Source organism: Oncorhynchus keta, chromosome 24 (assembly GCF_023373465.1).
Source record: "Oncorhynchus keta strain PuntledgeMale-10-30-2019 chromosome 24, Oket_V2, whole genome shotgun sequence".
Classification (NCBI taxonomy): Eukaryota; Metazoa; Chordata; class Actinopteri; order Salmoniformes; family Salmonidae; genus Oncorhynchus; species Oncorhynchus keta.
This window is the reverse complement of record NC_068444.1, coordinates 23,922,850-23,943,592: the sequence shown is the minus strand read 5'-3', so window position 1 is coordinate 23,943,592 and position 20,743 is coordinate 23,922,850. Positions and strand designations below refer to the sequence as shown.

General features: G+C 41.2%; 1 protein-coding gene across 1 annotated transcript in view; it reads right to left on the bottom strand.

Annotated features, from left to right (window-relative positions):
- The window catches only part of desi2 (desumoylating isopeptidase 2), a 44,048-nt gene that overhangs the window by 4,353 nt on the left and 18,952 nt on the right, over positions 1-20,743 (bottom strand). Inside the window, exons 2-3 of the mRNA XM_035801130.2 lie at positions 11,135-11,207; positions 9,028-9,121 (exon numbers count right to left, since the gene is read on the bottom strand). Coding sequence (XP_035657023.1) covers positions 9,028-9,121; positions 11,135-11,207 — 167 coding nt within the window. The remainder of the gene's footprint in view (positions 1-9,027; positions 9,122-11,134; positions 11,208-20,743) is intronic.

Below are 20,743 nucleotides of genomic sequence, written 5' to 3'. Positions count from 1 at the left end.
TAAAATGTTGCCTAAGACTTCATAATCTACCCTTTGTCATCTTTTACATTAAAAATGCTACTGTATGCATGGAATCTACACAAGCATCTGCACAATGACTACACAGGCAGAGTTCACTTCAATTATAGATGAAGCTCTTCATCTTCACAGGAGTGACTCAGCCTAACCAAAATGAGCCGTGGGGGAGAAGTGGACCACAGTGTTAGCCACTATAGTATCTTTGGAGCATTCTGTACTAAGACAGGAGCAGCCTCATCACTCAACAACCACCATCATCTGAAGATCAGAATCAACTTCATTCACCAAGGACATTTACACACTCTAAATTGTACTTGGTGATATGGTGCTGCTCTTGAAGGACAACATTTAGAGACAGAATACAGACAGGAGTTCACATACATTATATACAAATAAGTAGTGCACATAGAGCTATATAGATAAAGGTAAGTTAAGGAAAAGAGACCTAGAAATCCATGCTGGAGGCATTATGTGAGAGGGCGTGACAATAGTAAGGCAACCCCTGGAAATTATTCTATAGTAGATACTGCACGTCTTTTATTTTTTAAGTAGAACGCCAAAACAATTGCGTCATTCAACCAACATTGTGTTTATAGTCTCTCCCAGTAGTATCCTCTTATTGCAGATACACAAACACACAAAGTTTACTTAGAACATGTTCTACTCATTGGCATCAGTAGCAGAGTGCCATGGGGTGCCATGGGGCTGCTTAACTGTCACATGTGCAACCAGAAAAAAAGAAACCTCTAGACCTTCACTCCACACACAGTGATGCATACAAAGCTCTCCAGACCGCCGGGTTTCAATTCCCCGGGTTTCAATTCCCCAACAGAGAGGAAGGAGTAGGCTGTCCTTGTCAATAAGAATGTGTTCTTAACTGATTCCATAGGTGTTATTTCATAGTTTATGTCTTCACTATTATTCTACAATGTAGAAAATAGTAAAAAATTAAGAAAAATCCTGGAATGAGTAGGTGTGCCCTGTCTTAGGTCAGTTAAGATCACCACTTTATTTTAAGAATGTGAAATGTCAGAATAATAGAGAGAATTATTTATTTCAGCTTTTATTTCTTTCATCACATTCCCAGAGGGTCAGAAGTTTACATTCCCTCAATTAGAATTTGGTAGAATTGCCTTCAAATTGTCTAATTTGGGTAAAATGTTTCAGATAGCCTTCCACAAGCTTCCCACAATAAGTTAGGTGAATTTTGGCCCATTCATCCTGACAGAGCTGGTGTAACGGAGTCAGGTTTGTAGGCCTCCTTGCTCACACACACTTTTCCAGTTCTGCCCACAAATTTGCTATGGGATTGAGGTCAGGGCTTTGTGATGGCCACTCCAATACCTTGACTCTGTTGTCCTAAAGCCATTTTGCCACAGATTTGGAAGTATGCTTAGGGTCATTGTCCATTTGGAAGACCCATTTGCGACCAAGCTTTAACTTCCTGACTGATGTCTTGAGATGTTGCTTCAATATATCCACATAATTTTCCTCCCCTCCCTCATGATGCCATCTATTTTGTGAAGTGCACCAGTACCTCCTGCAGCAAAGCACCCCCACAACATCATGCTGCCACCCCCGTGTTTCACGGTTGGGATGGTGTTCTTCGGCTTGCAAGCCTCCCCCTTTTTCCTCCAAACATAACAATTGTCATTATGGCCAAAAAGTTATATTTTTGTTTCATCAGATAACAATTCTCCAAATGTGCAGTTACACACCGTAGTCTGGCTTTTTATTGCGGTTTTGGAGCAGTGTCTTCTGCCTTGCTGACGGCCTTTCAGGTTATGTTGATATAGGATATAGATACTTTTATACCTGTTTCCTCCAGCATCTTCACAAGGTCCTTTGCTGTTGTTCTGGGATTGATTTGCACTAAAATACATTCATCTCTAGGAGACAGAACACATCTCCTTCCTGAGCGGTATGACGGCTGCATGGTCCCATGGTGTTTATATTTGCGTACTATTGGTTGTACAGATGAACGTGGTACCTTCAGGCGTTTGGAAATTGCACCCAAGGATGAACCAGACTTGGAGGTCTACAACTTGGCTGATTTCTTTTGATTTTCCCATGGTGTCAAGCAAAGAGGCACTGAGTTTGAAGGTAGGCCTTGTAATAAGTCCACAGGTACACCTCCAATTTGACTCAAATGATGTCAATTAGACTATCAGAAGCTTCTAAAGACATTACCTAATTTTCTGGAATTTAAAGGCATAGTCAACTTAGTGTATGTAAACTTCTGACCCATTGGAATTGTGACACAGTGAATTATAACTGAAATTATCTGTCTAATGAATGGTTGGAAAAATTACTTGTGTCATGTACAAAGTAGATGTCCTAGCCAACTTGCCAAAACTATAGTTTGTTAACTTCTTGGTGACAGGGGGCAGGCAGTACTTTCACGTCCGGATGAAATGCATGCCCAAATTCAACTGCCTGCTACTCATCCCCAGAAGATAGGATATGCATATTATTAGTAGATTTGGATAGAAAACACTCAAGTTTCTAAAACTTTGTGAATCATGTCTGTGAGTATAGCAGGACTTATTTAGCAGGCGATGGGTTTTCATTGGGAATCCAGATTTCTAAGGGACCTTCTTGCAGTTCCTACCGCTTCCACTGGATGTCACCAGTCTTGAAATTGGTTGAGGTTATTCCTTTGTGTAATGAAGAAGTAGCACTGTTCAGAACGAGGGTCACTTGTAGTGTACTGTTAGAAAAGTAGTTTGAAATGTTTTGGCAAAGTTTACAGGTAACTTTGAGATATTTTGTAGTTACGTTGCGCAAGTTGGAACCAGTGTTTTTCTGGATCAAACGCGCCAAATAAATGGACATTTTGGATATATATCAACTGAATTAATCAAACAAAATGACCATTTTATGGGACATATTGGAGTGCCAACAAAAGAAGCTCATCAAAGGGGCGGCAGGGTAGCCTAGGTGTTAGGCTAGTGGTTGGTGCTCAGCATTTTCCCTGGCTTTTGGCCAGGTGGGACGCTAGTGTCCCACATATCCCAGAGAGGTTAACTTCTTCGAGATAGGGGGCGCTCTTTTAATTTTTGGATAAAAAACGTTCCCGTTTTAAACAAGATATTTTGTCACGAAAAGATGCTCGACTATGCATGTAATTGACAGCTTTGGAAAGAAAAAACTCTGACGTTTCCAAAACTGCAAAGATATTATCTGCGAGTGCCCCAGAACTAATGCTACAGGCAAAACCAAGATGAAATTTTATACAGGAAATGGTCCAGATTTTGAATGCCCTGTGTTCCAATGTCTCCTTATATGGCTGTGAATGCGCCAGGAATGAGCCTGCACTTTCTGTCGTTTCCCCAAGGTGTCTGCAGCATTGTGACGTATTTGTAGGCATATCATTGGAAGATTGACCAAAAGAGACTACATTTACCAGGTGTCCGCCCGGTGTCCTCCGTCGAAATTATTGCGTAATCTCCAGCTCCATGCGCGTTCCATTTTCTTCAGAGAAGAAACCAAACTGCCACAAATGATTTATCATCGATAGATATGTGAAAAACACATTGAGGATTGATTCTAAACAACGTTTGCCATGTTTCTGTCGATATTATGGAGTTAATTTGGAAAAAAGTTCACATTGTAATGACTTAATTTTCAGTTTTTTTCTTACCCAGACGTGATGAACAAAACGGAGTGATTTGTCCTACACAAATAATATTTTTGGAAAAACTGAACATTTGCTATCTAACTGAGAGTCTCCTCATTGAAAACATCTGAAGTTCTTTAAAGGTAAATGATTTTATTTGAATGCTTTTCTTGTTTTTGTGAAAATGTTGCATGCTGAATGCTAAGGTTAAATGCTATGCTAGGCTATCAATGCTCTTACACAAATGCTTGTTTAGCTATGGTTCAAAAGCATATTTTGAAAATCTGAGATGACAGTGTTGTTAACAAAAGGCTAAGCTTGAGAGCAAATATATTTATTTCATTTGCGATTTTCATGAATAGTTAACGTTGAGTTATGGTAATGACGCAAAACTCATGTGACCACTTGACGCGATGTTATCGTTCTGGCTCATTTTTCAAAATAAAAGCCTGAAACTATGTCTGAAGACTGTTGACACCTTGAGGAAGTGATAGGAAACAGATTCTGGTTCATATCCCTTTAAATCCAGCAAAAGGATGCTATGGAACATGGAGTTTTCAAAATAGAAGCCACTTCCTGTTTTCATTTTCCTCAGGGTTTCGCCTGCAATATCAGTTCTGTTATACTCAGACAATATTTTGACAGTTTTGGAAACTTGAGTGTTTTCTATCCAATACTAATAATAATATGCATATATTAGCAACTGAGACGGAGGAGCTGGCCGTTTACAATGGGCACCTTTTCATCCAAGCTACTCAATACTGCCCCTGCAGCCAAAATAAGTTAAAATAACCGGCCTTGGGCCTCCAGTTGGCCCAAAGGTTAGGAGACACCACTAGAGGCACTAATCTGAAAACAAGGCTCCCTAAATTTTTATCAGCACCTCGAATGCGCAACCCGGATTGGGAAAATTCTGGATCATTGCTACTAACTTCGGCAACGCATACAAAGCCAACCCTCGCCCTCCATAAAGGCAAATATGACCACGACTCCATTTTGTTGCTTCCAGCCTATAGACAGAAACTAAAACAGGAAACGCTCGCGCTCAGGTCTGTTCAACGTTGGTCCAACCAATCTTATTCCACGCTTCAAGATTGCTTTGATCACGTGGACTGGGATATGTTCCGGATAGAGTCGAACAACAACATTGAAGTATACGCGGTTTCGGTGAGCGAGTTTATTAGCAAGTGCATCGGTGATGTTGTACCAACAGCGACTTTTAAAACCTTCCCCAACCAAAACCGTGGATAGAAACCGTGGATTGATGTCAGCAGTCGCGCAAAACTGAAAGCGCGAACCACTGCTTTTAATCAGGGCAAGGCGACCGGAAACATCACCGAATACAAACAGTGTAGTTATTCCCTCTGCAAGGTAATCAAACAAGCTAAGCATCAGTATAGACGAAGTAGAGTCGCAATTCAACGGCTCAGACACAAGAGAAATTGGCAGGGTCTACAGTCAATCATGGATTACAAAAAGAAATCCAGCCCCGTCGCAGACCCCGATGTCTTGCTCCCAGACAAACTAAACAACTTCTTCGCTCGCTTTGAGGACAATACAGTGCCACAGCCCGCTACCAAAACCTGAGAGCTCTCCTTCACCGCAGCCAACGTGAGTAAAACATTTAAATGTGTTAACCCTCGCAAGGCCCGCCGGCATCCCTAGCCGCGTCCTCAGAGCATGCGCAGACCAGCTGGCTGGTGTGTTTACGGACATATTCAATCAATCCCTATCCCAGTCTGCTGTTCCCACATGCTTCAAGAGGGCCACCATTGTTCCTGTTCCCAAGAAAGCTAAGGTAACTGAGCTAAATGACTATCGCCCCGTAGCACTGACTTCCGTCATCAAGAAGTGCTTTGAGAGACTAGTCAAGGATCATATCACCTCCACTCTACCTGACACCCTAGACCCACTCCAATTTGCTTACCGCCCCAATAGGTCCACAGACAACACTACAGTGGTAGGCTTGATTACCAACAACGACAAGACGGTGAGGGCCCTCGGAGTGTGGTGTCAGGAAAGCAACCTCACACTCAACATCAACAAAACAAAGGAGATGATCGTGGACTTCAGGAAACAGCAGAGGGAGCACCCCCCTATCCACATCGATGGGACAGTAGTGGAGAATGTGGAGAAGTTTTAAGTTCCTCAGCGTACAAATCACGGACAAACTGAAATGGTCCACCCACACAGACAGTGGTGAAGGAGGCGCAACAGCGCCTCTCCAACCTTAGGAGGCTGAAGAAATTTGGCTTGGCACCAAAAACACACAAACTTCTACAGATGCACAATCGAGACCATCCTGTCAGGCTGTATCACTGCCTGTTCACCCCGCTATCATCCAGGAGGCGAGGTCAGTACAGGTGCATCAAAAGCTGGGACCGAGAGACTGAAAAACAGCTTCTCAAGGCCATCAGAATGTTAAACAGCCATCACTAACATTGAGTGGCTGCTGCCAACATACTGACTCAAATCTCTAGCCACTTTAATAATTAGAAATTGGATGCAATAAATGTATCACCAGTCACTTTAAACTATGCCACTTTATATAATGTTTACATACCCTACACTACTAATCTTATTTGTATATACTGTACACTATACCATCTACTGCATCTTACCTATGCCGTTTGGCCATTCATATATTTAAATGTATATATTCGTATTCATTCATTTACACTTGTATCAGTTAGTTGTGAAATTGTTAGATACTGCAGCATGGTTGGAACTAGAAGCACAAGCATTTCGCTACACTCGCATTAACATCTGCTAACCATGTGTATGTGAACATTTGATTAATTGTGATGAACTGAGAGAATAGGGTAGCACTGTAATTCATGATTCATATGCTGTCTGCCTCTGTTCTTACCTCTTTCCCTTTCTGTCTTCTACACCTTTCCCCACCTCGTCTTTCTTTCTCGTTTTATAATGCACACCATAAGTGCATTGATGGACAGATTGAACTCGTATTTATAATATAATATTACAATTATAATGCATGTATTATGTATGTATAACACCTGGATAATGAACTTTCAATAAAGCGTTGCACATTCTCCACTGGTTGAAATTAAGTATCTCATTAAAATACTATCCTGTGTCCTCAGATTAATGCAGATGAAGGGAGTTAGATGCAGTTTTTCTCCAGAATGTATATATGAATTATTAATCAGCCTTTACTTAAATCATGTTTCTAGTCTATTGCATAGTTACAATGTGTAATCATTGATGTCCCAGGAGCGGTAAACACTGTCGAAGTGTATAATTGTAATACATACATGCAGACACAGCATCATTCAAAGAATGGAGTTTGATACACCTGGTATTGGATATGACTGAAAAATAATGTCTTTCAGAGATTCATAACTGAACTGCACCTTTATTTGCCAAGGAAAAGTACATGATCAGTGAATATATTCAATGTTCAGGCTACAATGTGGGGATCTCATGTGTGGTAATAACTACAGTACGTGTATATGGTACTTGCATCCTTGGCACAATAGAGTTATTATATTCTACTCTATCCATAGGCTTCATTAATGCATTTCAGACTTGAAGTTGATACAACTATGATAGCTGAGGTTCATAGGTTCTGTGCCCCCGCACATTGGCTCAGTACCGGTACACCCTGTATATAGCCTCGTTATTGTTATTTTATTGTGTTACTTTTTAATTATTTTTTACTTTAGTTTATTTGGTAAATATTTTCTTAACACTTCTTGAACTGCACTGTTGGTTAAGGGCTTGTAAGTAAGCGTTTCATGGTAAGGTCTACACTTGTTTTCGGCTCATGTGACAAATAAAGTTTGATTTGATCTAGAGCATAACTTAACTGCTATATAGCCCCACACACAGACTTAACCAGGCACTCACACATACAGTATACACAGACATAACCAGGCACTCACACATACAGTATACACAGACATAACCAGGCACTCACACATACAGTATACACAGACATAACCAGGCACTCACACATACAGTATACACAGACATAACCAGGCACTCACACATACAGTATACACAGACTTAACCAGGCACTCACACATACAGTATACACAGACATAACCAGGCACGCACACATACAGTATACACAGACATAACCAGGCACTCACACATACAGTATACACAGACATAACCAGGCACTCACACATACAGTATACACAGACATAACCAGGCACTCACACATACAGTATACACAGACATAACCAGGCACTCACACATACAGTATACACAGACATAACCAGGCACGCACACATACAGTATACACAGACATAACCAGGCACGCACACATACAGTATACACAGACATAACCAGGCACTCACACACACAGTATACACAGACATAACCAGGCACGCACACATACAGTATACACAGACATAACCAGGCACTCACACATACAGTATACACAGACATAACCAGGCACTCACACATACAGTATACACAGACATAACCAGGCACTCACACATACAGTATACACAGACTTAACCAGGCACTCACACATACAGTATACACAGACATAACCAGGCACGCACACATACAGTATACACAGACATAACCAGGCACTCACACATACAGTATACACAGACATAACCAGGCACTCACACATACAGTATACACAGACATAACCAGGCACTCACACATACAGTACACACAGACTTAAACAGGCACGCACACACAATCAAAAGTAGCCAGACACCAACTTGGGGCTTGCATGAATGCATGCACATCTGCAATGACACACTGTAGAAACACCCCAACTCCACCACACACACACGTTCTTCTGTACTCTTATACAGTCAAGTGTATTCATAACATTCTATGTCAGTCCAGCTGGGATTTTCCTCTTCTTCCACCTCCATCACTGTCATTGTAACAGTGTGCTTCATTGAACATAGCTGTAAAGGCTCGACACTTCAACACGGCAAAGTGTCCTTTACAAGAAGGCAGTATATAAGGATGACCATTTTAGGGAGCATTATTGTCACAAAATGATTGCAAGATAAAGACAAGAAATTGGCCATGCAGGTTGTCTCCACAACAATTGAAGAAAAAAAATCTGTCAGTAACCATTAGCTATTCATGTGACCCTCAGTGACGCTTGAAGCAGAAATCCTATGTGATTTCACGGTATTCTCGTGATCCTATGTTCCGCTTTAAACAGAAAAAAATCAACTTTACCAATATGAATAGAAATGACCAGTTCAGAATCCATCACAAGCAGTGAAGAAAGAACATATAGGTCAGCAACAGTACTGGTTCCACTTCAAACAGGTTTAAGGATGTTCTCATGTTTTAGCTCAAGTATTTGGCAACTAACCATACCTTGTTTTTCGAAATACAGTGAGAAAACCCAAAGTGCCCTCGATTTAAGCCATGATACTCACTTGAATTTGAATGTCTCCCCGAGTTCTGTGGCATCCCCTGGCGTTATCTCGAATATCCCTGAAAATGGATATGGGTGTCCTCCATAGGCAAACTCTGAAAGGTCAAAGGTCAGGCCATTGATCAGATCACACAGAGGAAGTGAAAACACACTATACAAAGATTAATAGCACATAACAGTAGTACTAGTAGAGGTTGGTGGGAAATTAACAGGGCTGTCGGGTGGTGTTACTGTGTTGAGGTAAGTGTGGGGCTGTGTTGCTCTGTTTGAGATGAGTTGGAGCAGGTGGAGATGAGTGTGGGGCAGGTGGAGTTGCTCTGTTTGAGATGAGTTGGAGCGGGTGGCGGTGACTGTGGGGCGGGTGGCAGTGGTGTTGCTGTGTTTGAGGTGAGTGTGGACCAGTGATCAAATCTAACTTTTGGTCGTATACAAATATTTGGCAGATGTTATTGCGGTGTGGCGAAATGCTTGTGTTCCTAGCTCCATCCGTGCAGTAATATCTAACAATTCACAACAACATACACAGATCTAAAAGTAAAATAATGGAATTGCTGTGTTTGAGGTGAGTGTAGGGCGGGTGGGGTAGTATTGTAGTCTGTTGTGATGGGCTGAGGCAGTCTGAGGAAGCCAAGTCGCAGACGTGGTAGGTATTTATAGCTCTATCAGTCCGTGTCTAGCGCTATCAGTCCGTCTAGCACCCAGCTCCATGATGAATGCAGCGGATGGGGATCTCCAAAGACCCTGTTCCCACCCCTCTGATGTACTCATCCAGCCTGCTACTAACTCCTGAGCTGAACGCTTGTGCTGAATTACAATAACTCATGCACTTTCTCCATGAATGACATAGATACACACAGCACATCCATTTCACAGAACGTATAAACAGTGTCAGTTTTGGCAAACTCACACTCTCATAAAGACAGACACACAGTAAATAATTGCCAGCTTGCGCTGCTCATAAAGTAATGTAAAAGGCAATAATTACGTGCCTAATCCACACCATCTGTTGCTGGGATTGTCAGTCTCCCTGAATCAGCTCAATTAAGGTTAAACAAGCCAGGCATTAGAAATACCCAGGTCCATCCTACCATGCAACTGAAGGGGTTGCCATGAGGATATATTTCAACTCAGAGCTTTCTTTTAAAATGTATAGATGAAAGCAACTTTTAATAGGCTGAGCTGTGAGGTTGAAACCACAGCCGAGACGCTGATTTAACAGATTGAACCACCAGTGTTTTCAACTAAAATAACAATTCCAGTTCTCCTTCTTGATCAATAAAGCAGTGGCTGCTGAACACATCCTGGCTGAAGGCCAATCTTCCAAGACACACAGGCTAGACAGAGCAACTGGGAGGCTGATTCTTGAATAAAGCAGTTTTAAAAAGATAGACTCAGAGATATGACAGACGCAGACAGTAAACCAGGTGGTCAATTCCCGCAAGAATTAAGAGTGAAACGTGAAGGGTGAGGCTCAACTTCTCTGCGATTTTGGTGCCCTGGCTACCACGCTGTAACACCGTGAAACGAACGTGGGCAAATGCGCAGATTTTGTGTGTGACAGCAGTCTTGAATCTTGCTAAATCGCAATATATGCAGTGCAGCTCATAGCAATGTAATTTAGCTGGGTCTATTTTTTTAATTAGAGGAAGAACCCATTTGATCCTGAATAACAAATAGCCAGAAACAATAAAATGGCAAAAGTGTGTGTCTGGTTTGTAGTGAAGCTGGTAATTAGCTAACAAAGATTCCTCTGGTTGGGTTGATGTGGCTTGTATTTTTTTTTTTTTTGGGGGGGTCTGAGACGTGTAGGCATTATGAGTAAAGACGAGTTAGCAGCTACAACAATTTGAAACTCTTCTTACAAGTTTATACTTCTATCCTTATTTTATTTCTACCACCATCTGTTACAGTCCTGATGTCAGGTACTAATAGTACCATAGTATCGGACGCAATGCCCTCTCTACTTGTCGAGGCCTTGCAGACAGAGGAGTTCTACCCAGCAGCACCTGACAGCCCAGCAGTTCACTGGAGTGCCTGGTTGTGTGGTTGAGCTTTGGTCAGTCAGCCCCACCCAGGGCTGTTAAATAGCAGTGGGGAGGTTTCCTTACCTCTGCCGTAGATCTCGATCCCTGAGTGAAAGACGCCAATTCCCAGATTGGTGGTGAACTCGTTGATCCAGTACTGAAAGAAAACCGAAAACACCCGTGATCATTACGACTGCCTCCAGACGAAAAGTATGAGTAATACACAGATACACAGGGGACTCTTTCAAATGTTTACTACAGGTTAACAGATGGTGTGAATAAAACATGTAAAAGTCACTTTTCTATGAAAGGACAGTGTGTGGAAAACACAAGCTTGACAGTCTGAGCAGTGAGCAAAAGACTAATCATCTGTTGCAAGACGATGTGCATTCTCGCTCTATTCAGTAATGATACATGTATGCATTTGATAATGATAGGTTGATAGACCCTGTATGATGTGGATGACATTCATCATACCAATTCTATATTACATTCTCGAACATCGCTTGTTGAGATACTTCTTCATTTCTTAATTTTTCTGGATTATGTGTTTTTTTATTTTATTGCTAGATATTACTGCACAGTTGGAGCTAGAAACAAGCGTTTCACTGCACCTGCGATAACATCTGCATATTGTGTACGTGACCAATAAATATATTTTACTTCGATTTTTTAATTGGCATCTGGCGCCACCATGTTCTCATCAGCCAGGTCCCCAGTCCTACTACTGCTCCGAGTTGATGGAGAGAGCCATCAGTAAGAGAGCTAGTGTCATTATCTAAGGAGGTTGAAGGCTCTGTTCTACTGAATGAAACACCATTTTATTAGGCCTCACGGGGCTCTGATGTGCCAGCAAACAGGGGAGTCTAAGATGGAGCGTGTTAATGATCGTTAACTCAACCGGAGTTCCACATGCCCTCAGTGTGCCAGACAACTGGAGGAGAAGCAGAAGATAGATGTTACCTCCCTCATAATTTGTTTTGAATAGGACATTTCTGGGCTATTTTAGTGTAATGTAAGGTTATACAGTACGCGTTAGGCTATAGCCCTAACGTCATGTTCTCAATCCACTTATTCTAAATGAAAGACAAGACAACAATAAATCACTGCCCAACAGCACACAATCGGAGAGCATTGTTTTCTATGAACTAAAATCCTCCATCTCTGGTCGAGTCCCATGCAGTCAGTCTACATAGCTGACATTGTTCAGAGCTCAAATTGAGATGTGCCTGGGAAATGTCAAATATGAAAGGCTACATCTGGACCACCAGTCCTTCCACTGAACAAAGCAGTCTCTCAGATATGACATACAGACAGGAGCGCTTCATAGACAACTGACTCAGAGCCAAAATTGGAAAACCAAAGTGCCAGTGACCTAATAAAGCATCTGCATACTAGGTTTGGTTTGCTCCTAGCAGACCTCTACTGGGCGAAGTGAACATCTGTTCCACGGATACTCCCTTAAAAAGACCGCTTGAAAAACGAGAAAAAAGTTGCAATAGTACCGTTTGTCCCTCTTAAGACACTGTAACCAGGATCAAAAGTCTGAATTAATCAAAGATAAAAATGTTTAAAAAATGAGTTATAGGACTATGCCGAGGTCTTAGTTGCGCAATTTTACATCTAACTAAGATGTTTGGTATAGTATTTCTCAAGTGAAAACATTTGTATGAAACCAGGTCTCTCGTTGAATGACAACAAACACTTCAATGAAGAATACCTACTGTTGACCAATTACCGACGAAGGTGAGATGACTTCAGCTACCGAACATCAGCATGCCTCAGGGAAAAATGTGCGCGTGAACAGGAGAAAGAAAACCTTGCCGAAGACCAACACGTCACAAAATGTTATCATAATATACATTATATTTTGAGTATACAAAACATGAAGAACCTGCTCTTTCAATGACGGACTGACCAGATGAAAGCTATGATCCCTTATTGATGTCACTTGTTACATCCACTTCAAATCAGTGAAGATGAAGGGGAGGATACACAATTGAGACATGGATTGTGTGCCATGGGCAAGACAAAATATTTAAGTGCCTTTGAACAGGGTATGGTAGTATGTGCCAGGTCAATAGTCTCCTGTGTGTTTCAAGAATGGTCCACCACCCAAAGGACACCCAGCCAACTTAAACAACTGTGGGAGGCATTGGAGTCAACATGGGCCAGCATCCCTGCGGAACACTTGACACCTTGTAAAAGACATGTCCAGACGAATTGAGGCTGTTCTGAGGGCAACGGGGTGCAACTCAATATTAGGAAGGTGTTCCTAATGTTCTGTATACTCAGTGTATGCATGAACTGTTTCGGCTCGGAAGCATGCAGACGCCTTTATCCCCAGGTAACCATGGAAACCAATTGGACTCACGCACAGGCGTGCATAAATGCATAACACCCCCTTCCCAGAAGTCCAAAAGCCTGCTCAGTGCTCATGTCTGCATATGCGGAAGGACATAAATTAAGTGACAAAAGATCCCTGATTAAAACCTCCTGTGAGCAATGTGGACAGTAATTTGATCTACTTGTACAATCTGGTCGTGCCCGCCCCTGTAGATTAAATACGGAAGGATCGTTAGAACTGCCACATCATTATATTGTTGACAAGCCCGTCTGTGTCATTGCAGTGGATTCGGTCTGTCACTTTCAGGTCCAAGCCATTACTCACCTTCAAGTTATTCAAGGCGATGTTCGTTTGTCTATTTGACAGAAAACCCGTAGACTACTGTAATAAGCCTGTATTTTCCCCATTCTTACGCTTGCACACACCCCTGCTAACACACATTGTCATGTCCTTAACAGCGTGCGTCACAACTCAGAGAGAAGAGAGAGCTTGACAGCTGCTAATTAAATGGCGGCCTCCTGCCTCCCACTTTCACTGCAGTCTCCCAGAAAAAAAGATTCATACCGATAGGAAAAGTTTTTTATAGCATAATCACACCTCAAAAGAATAACAGGAGCCTCTTTCCTAACAAAGAGGGTCTTCAGACGACTAAGAATTTTCGTAAAAATACCCTCGGCTACACAAATTATTGCAATGTAAACTTGCAAACTTGTCATGCTTAGACCACTCCCTCCAGAGGAAGCACACGACACTCGCCCAACAGTTGCCAAACTAAGCAGGGCAGTGTAAACAACATTTTCTCCTTGAGCCAACACTTTTCTAGTATGTTTTTATTTATTTATTTATAGCAAAGCAATGTTTTGGAAACAGCTGAAATGTACAGACATTTTCCTTTATTGAAATTGTAGTAGCAGCCTTTTACATTCTGAAAATAAAGGTTTACCACACAAATGTAAAATAAAATCTGGACACTGGATGCAGTCAGCCTAAATCTTTTGTTTCAACTTGTTAAGACACTGCGGAACCGGAATTTTCCAGAGCAGATTATGGATAAATACTTTTTTCATCTTTCTATCTGTAAAACACTCAAGACGTGTATGTAAAATGCATTTTTGCCGCATTTTTACAAATAAAATGTTATCTAGAATAAAACAAATGTAAAACATATCAACAATTCCCTTTGGGCAAGTCTGGAAAATATGTAATGATAACCACACAAAATTTGGTGAATAAAGATTATTCTGAATCTGAGAAAAAAATGGTTTATGCTTTGGAAGAGTGACTTTCGGGAAATAGCGGTTAAAGACAAGTACACGGAATTAAGACTACCAAACGTCTAATTAGTTTGAAGAGATGGTCATTGGGTCTAAGTTAAGTAGTCAAGTTTGTAACATTCTCTATGAAATGGGCTTTGAAATTATGTACAATGTAGTGAGCTTTGAAATTATTGATGCATGTCCATTTTATAGTGGCTAAAATCCATACAAAATGTTGATAACAGTAGTATGATAAACTAAAGAAAACATACATTTCCATCAAGTTTGACATGGTTTACTTTTTGAAAAAACTCCATTCAAAAATGGACCAAAATACAAACAAATCTGAAAATGTACGGGTACAGTTGAAGTCGGAAGATTACATACACCTTAGCCAAATACATTTAAACTCAGTTTCACAATGATTGACATTTGTAAAAATTCTGTCTTTGGTCAGTTAGGATCACCACGTTATTTTAAGAATGTGAAATGTCAGAACAATAGTATAGATAATTACTTATTTCAGATTTTATTTCTTTAATCACATTCCCAGAGGGTCAGAAGTTTACATGCACTCAATTAGTTTTTGGTAGCATTGCCTTCAAATGGTTTAACTTGGGTCAAACATTTCAGGTAACCTTCCACAAGTCTCCCTCAATAAGTTGGGTGAATTATGGCCAATTCCTCCTGACAGAGCTGGTGTAACCGAGTCAGGTTTGTAGGCCTCCTTGCTCACACACGCTTTTTCAGTTCTGCCCACAAATGTTCTATGGGATTGAGGTCAGGGCTTTGATGGCCACTTCAATTCCTTGACTTGTTGTCCTTAAGCCATTTTGCCACAACTTTGGAAGTATGCTTGGGGTCATTGTAAATTTGGAAGCCCCATTTGCGACCAAGTTCTAACTTCCTGACTGATGTCTTGAGATGTTGCTTTAATATATCCATATAATTCTCCTCCCTCATGATGCCATCTATTTTGTGAAGTGCACCAGTACCCCCTGCAGCAAAGCACCCCCACAACATCATGCTGCCACCCCCATGCTTCACGGTTGGGATGGTGAGCGTCGGCTTGCAAGCCTCCCCCTTTTTCCTCCAAACTTAACGATGGTCAAATAGTTCTATTTTTGTTTCATCAGACCAGATGAAGGATGAACCAGACTTGGAGTTCGGCAAAAAAATTTTGGAGGTCTTGGCTGATTTCTTTTGATTTTCCCATGTCAAGCAAAGAGGCACTGAGTCTGAAGGTAGGCCTTGAAATACATCCACAAGTACACTCAAATGATGCCAATTAACGTATCAGAAGCTTCTAAAGCAATGACTGTGCCTTTAAACAGAAAATTATGTAAACCTCGGACCCATTGAAATTGTGATACAGTTAATTATAAGTGAAATAATCTGTCTGTTTACAATTGTTGGGAAAATGACTTGTATCATGAACACAGTAGATGTCCTAACAGACTTGCCAAAACTAGTTTCAATGACTCCAACCTAAGTGTATGTAAACTTCTGACTTCAAGTGTAGGTGCAAAAACTATTTCAGCCTTAACCACAAAAAAAATCTGCTCGACCAGGTCTGTCCGAAAGGCAGTGTTAAGCTAGGCTAGCCAGGTGATTAAAACGATCACCCATCAGCACCATTACAACCTTGGCAGCAGCAAAGAGCCCGATTAACTCAGGGAGATGTCTTAAACACAGCTAGGCTGAGTGAGCTGATCCAGCACAGATCAGCGACACCCAAGAGATTCCCTGCTACTGATAGAGAAGACATAGCTCATACTGTAGGCCTACATCTGGTAGTGAAGCAAAAGAGAAAACGCATCACTATTTGATTGTGAAATAGCAAGGAACCAGAGATATAAGAAAGAGTTATAAATCGCCTAGCTAACAGACTGTAGTGGCAAGCCTATTTCTTGCATGTAGCTTTAAGACTGGACACATTGTAACATACATGTGAAAAGGGACTGTTAAAACATACTTAACATCAAGTACTTAGGAACAGTGCATGCAGAGGCTAGCAGTGAACAGTGGTCTATTAAAAGGTTAGCTCTCTTCCCAACCACCCTTGGCTTGCGTTCAGTAGGGCACACCACAGCAAACATTTTGTTGGACAAGGTAGTACATTAACGTCATTTTGCAGACGCGCTCATCCAGAGTGAGTGCATACATTTTCATACTGGTCCCCCATGGGAATCAAACCCTACCAACTGAGCTACACATAGTAGCTCCCCATTTCAAAAACTTCTCTCCCTAAGGAACACAACCCTGGTCTCTGTGCGGCTGGCTCCTCTGCTGTGTCAGTGCGGAGTGACTCAAGGCCTCTGGCAGTCTACTTTGCTCCCACCACATCCAGACACATGCTCTGCTGCTCGTGTAGCCCGCCAAAGGCCCCTGGATCGGCTAGAGGCCTCCACAGACCTAATTTCCCCCTGTCTGCTATGAGCAGCAAGCACATGGTGTGTAGAAAGAGAGAGAGATCCCAATAAACAGGAGATATGTCTGGAAAATTACATAAAATTGTTTTTCTGAAGCCAGCTCACTGTTAACTTATCATCAGGCCTAACGAAGCTAAATAGTACCAAAAAATACAATTTCCAAAAGCACCAGATGGGGCTAATGATTTACACACACACACGCAATGACCGATAAGCGGTGCTGTGTTATAGCCACCGTGTCTCCATCTTGGCACTCCCCACCAGTGCGAAAAAAATATTTAGGAAGTTATAGAAATGCAGTTGTCCTCCTGCTCAGTTGTGCACTGGGGCCTCCCACCCTTTCTATTCTGGTTTGAGCCAGGTTGCACTGTTCTATGAAGGGAGTAGTACACAGAGTTGTACGAGATCTTCAGTGTCTTGGCAATTTCTCACATGGAATAAATAGCCTTAATTTGTCAAAACAAGAATAGACTGACGAGTTTCAGAAGAAAGGTATTTGTTTCTGGCCATTTTGAGCCTGTAATTGAACCCACAAATGTTGATGCTCCAGATACTCAACTGGTCTAAAGGAGGCCAGTTTTATTGCTTCTTTAATCAGCACAAGTTTTCAGCTGTGTTAACATAAATGCAAAAGGGTTTTCTAATGATCAATTAGCCTTTTAAAATTATATACTTGGATTAGCTAACACAACGTGCCATTGGAACACAGGAGTGATGGTTGCTGATAATGGGCCTATGTAGATATTCCATTAAAAATCAGCCGTTTCCAGCTACAATAGTCATTCACAACATGAACAATGTCGACACTGTATTTCTGATCAATTTGATGTTATTTTAAATGGACAAAAAAAAAGTAATTTTATTTCAAGGAAATTTCTACGTGATCCCAAACTTTGAACGGTAGTGTATACTTAAAATATAAAATGCAACACGTGAAGTGTTGGTTGCCATTTTTATGAGCTGAAATAAAAGATCCCAGAAATTTGATACCCACAGTAATCTTATTTCTCTCAAATTCTTTGCACAAATTTGTTCATCCATCCACTAGACAGATGTGGCATATCAAGGAAGCTGATCCTCAGTTTCATCAGCTGTCCGGGTGGCTGGTTTCAAACAATCCCGCAGGTGAAGAAGACAGATGTGGAGGTCCTGGGCTAGAGTGGTTACACATGGTTTGCGGTTGTAGGGCCAAATTGGATATACTTCCAAATTCTCTAAAACGACGTTGGAGGCAGATTATGGTTGAGAAATGAACATTCAATTATCTGGCAACAGCTCTGGTGGACATTCCTGCAGTCAATATGCCAATTGCACACTCCCTCAGAATTTGAGACATCCGTGGCATTGTGTTGAGTTACAAAACTGCACATTTTAGAGAAGCCTTTTGTCCCTAGCACAATGTGCACCTGTTTAATGATCATGCTGGTTATGGTTCATCAGCTTCTTAATATTCCACATCTGTCACGTGGATGGATTATCTGGGCAATGGAGAAATGCTCACTAACAGGAATGTAAACTCATTTGAGCACAACATTTTAGAGAAATAAGCTTTTTGTGCATATGGAATATTTCTGGGATCTATTTCAGCTCATGAAAAATGGGACACTTTCCATGTTGCGTTTATATTTCTGTTCAGTATAATTGCATTCTAAACTGAAGATCATGATTAGCTGATTATTGGAGTCAGGTGTGTTAACTGGTGCTAGGGAAAAAGTTTGACACCAATCAGGCCCCTGAGGACTGGAGTAGCCCATCTCTGAGATTGGACCAGTGTCTCTTGAATTATTGATGCAGCTGCCTGATGTGTCATTGAAGATAGGGAATCCTCAATTTACATCCCCAATCCTCCAAAACATCCGTTTGGGAAAACAGGCCAACAATATTGTCACCAGGGCCCATACATTTATGTTTCCCAATGATACATTCCGGTTTGTAGCACAGGATATTAAAATCTATTAGACTACCCACGGTCTCCTGTTGTTAATATACAATTTTCACGACAGTGACGACTGCAGACTGATGCTTCTGCTCAGAAGAGGGGAAAGTAGGCTACTTGAAAGAAAAGCTACCATTTTAGAGGGTGTTCTTTCCTACTTACACATATTCTCTCCATTCCCTCATAAGCACATGAAAAGCAATGATGCATAAACAGAAGCACTCTTGAAACTAACTGGCAGAGCTGTTTTTCCATGCATAAGTGTGCATTTGCATTGCAAAACCAATCAAGATTTGTTTCAAATTGAGAACCGTTAGATAATCTTTTCCATCCCGCTTGACATCTTTAGTCATGCAAATTGAGTACAGGCTCATTCGGAGTGCTAGCATTATTGCAGAACTTCCATCTGCATTGAAAAAATATCTGTATTTTCCCTGTGACATTAGCACTGAGGTTAACATACTATTATTGCGTCTCCCAATTTCCACAGTTGCTAAAGTAGACAGAAATGAGATGCAGATGCAGGTTGACTCAGTCACTCGTCTAATGTATGCTTGAAATGCTAGGGATAAGCTCTCTTTAGAATCAAAAGGAGAACTTGAATCTGCTTTTTCAGAAAATCTGCCACTAGGCATTTGGTTTGAATAAAGTGAATGACAAGAGACATCTCAGTGAGTCATACTAGAGCCCTGGACAGGCATGAACTTTAAGCCCGAGCCCTAACCATGACTGCGGTGTTCAGGCCCTACCCTAGTACCCAGGTCCGATTGAGACTTCAAAATTTAAGGTCTGGGCCTGTCCGAAATCATACATAATTTCCTCAGTAAATCCATTTGCTGCTCCTTTGTCACTCGCTCCCTGTGCACGGCAGGCTTTGCATGCGCTCTGCTCATGGGTCTGGGTCTGCAAGTATCCGTAGCAACGGCTCAGCTTGGAAGTTCACTTCTTTTCGTCACTGTAAACTCCAACAAAACTCAAGGAAGATTATTTTTTTCTGTTTTATATTTAACAGGATAAACACACTTCTGACTCGGTTATGATGTTAGTCAGATATGACTACTACGTAGAGCACGAGCAAATTGCTCAGATTCAAAACGTTAGTGATCAATTTAGAGTAGTCGTTCCATGTCATTTCTGCAAGCCATGACACCCACCAGCTCAGATTGTTCTGAAACCATTTCTGTAGTTAGAAACAGATTAGATTAGCATTCCTGCAACATTATATCTTGAAATATAATTTGACCTGAGAAATTAAGCTAATTGACTGCACCCAAATTGGCTATTTTTAGTTATAGGATTCATAGAACATCCAATAAATATAGTACCCAACATCCAATTTGGACCTAACTTTTTTCTAACAATGAGTAATGCATGAGGAATCCAAGTAGTATGGAGCATTGTTTCTTCATCCTATGTATGGAATGTATTCTCAGTGAATTGTGTCCTGTCCCTATAGAACATCAATTACACATTTTTCTATCCTATATCCCTATATTACCAGGTTCTGACCACTAGATAGTGCTGCTCCTGCAAGGTGATTTTTATTTTAAGAACTTGTGAATGAAGCCCGATGTAAGGCAAGAAACAATGGCATGTTTTATCCCCCAATTTTTTTATCATAGTCGCTTCCTCATGTAGCCTAGCCCATATGTTTTGATAAGGTTTGGATCACAACTAAAGTGGGCAAATAACGTCTTAAAATTAAGCACATTATTCCGCTTT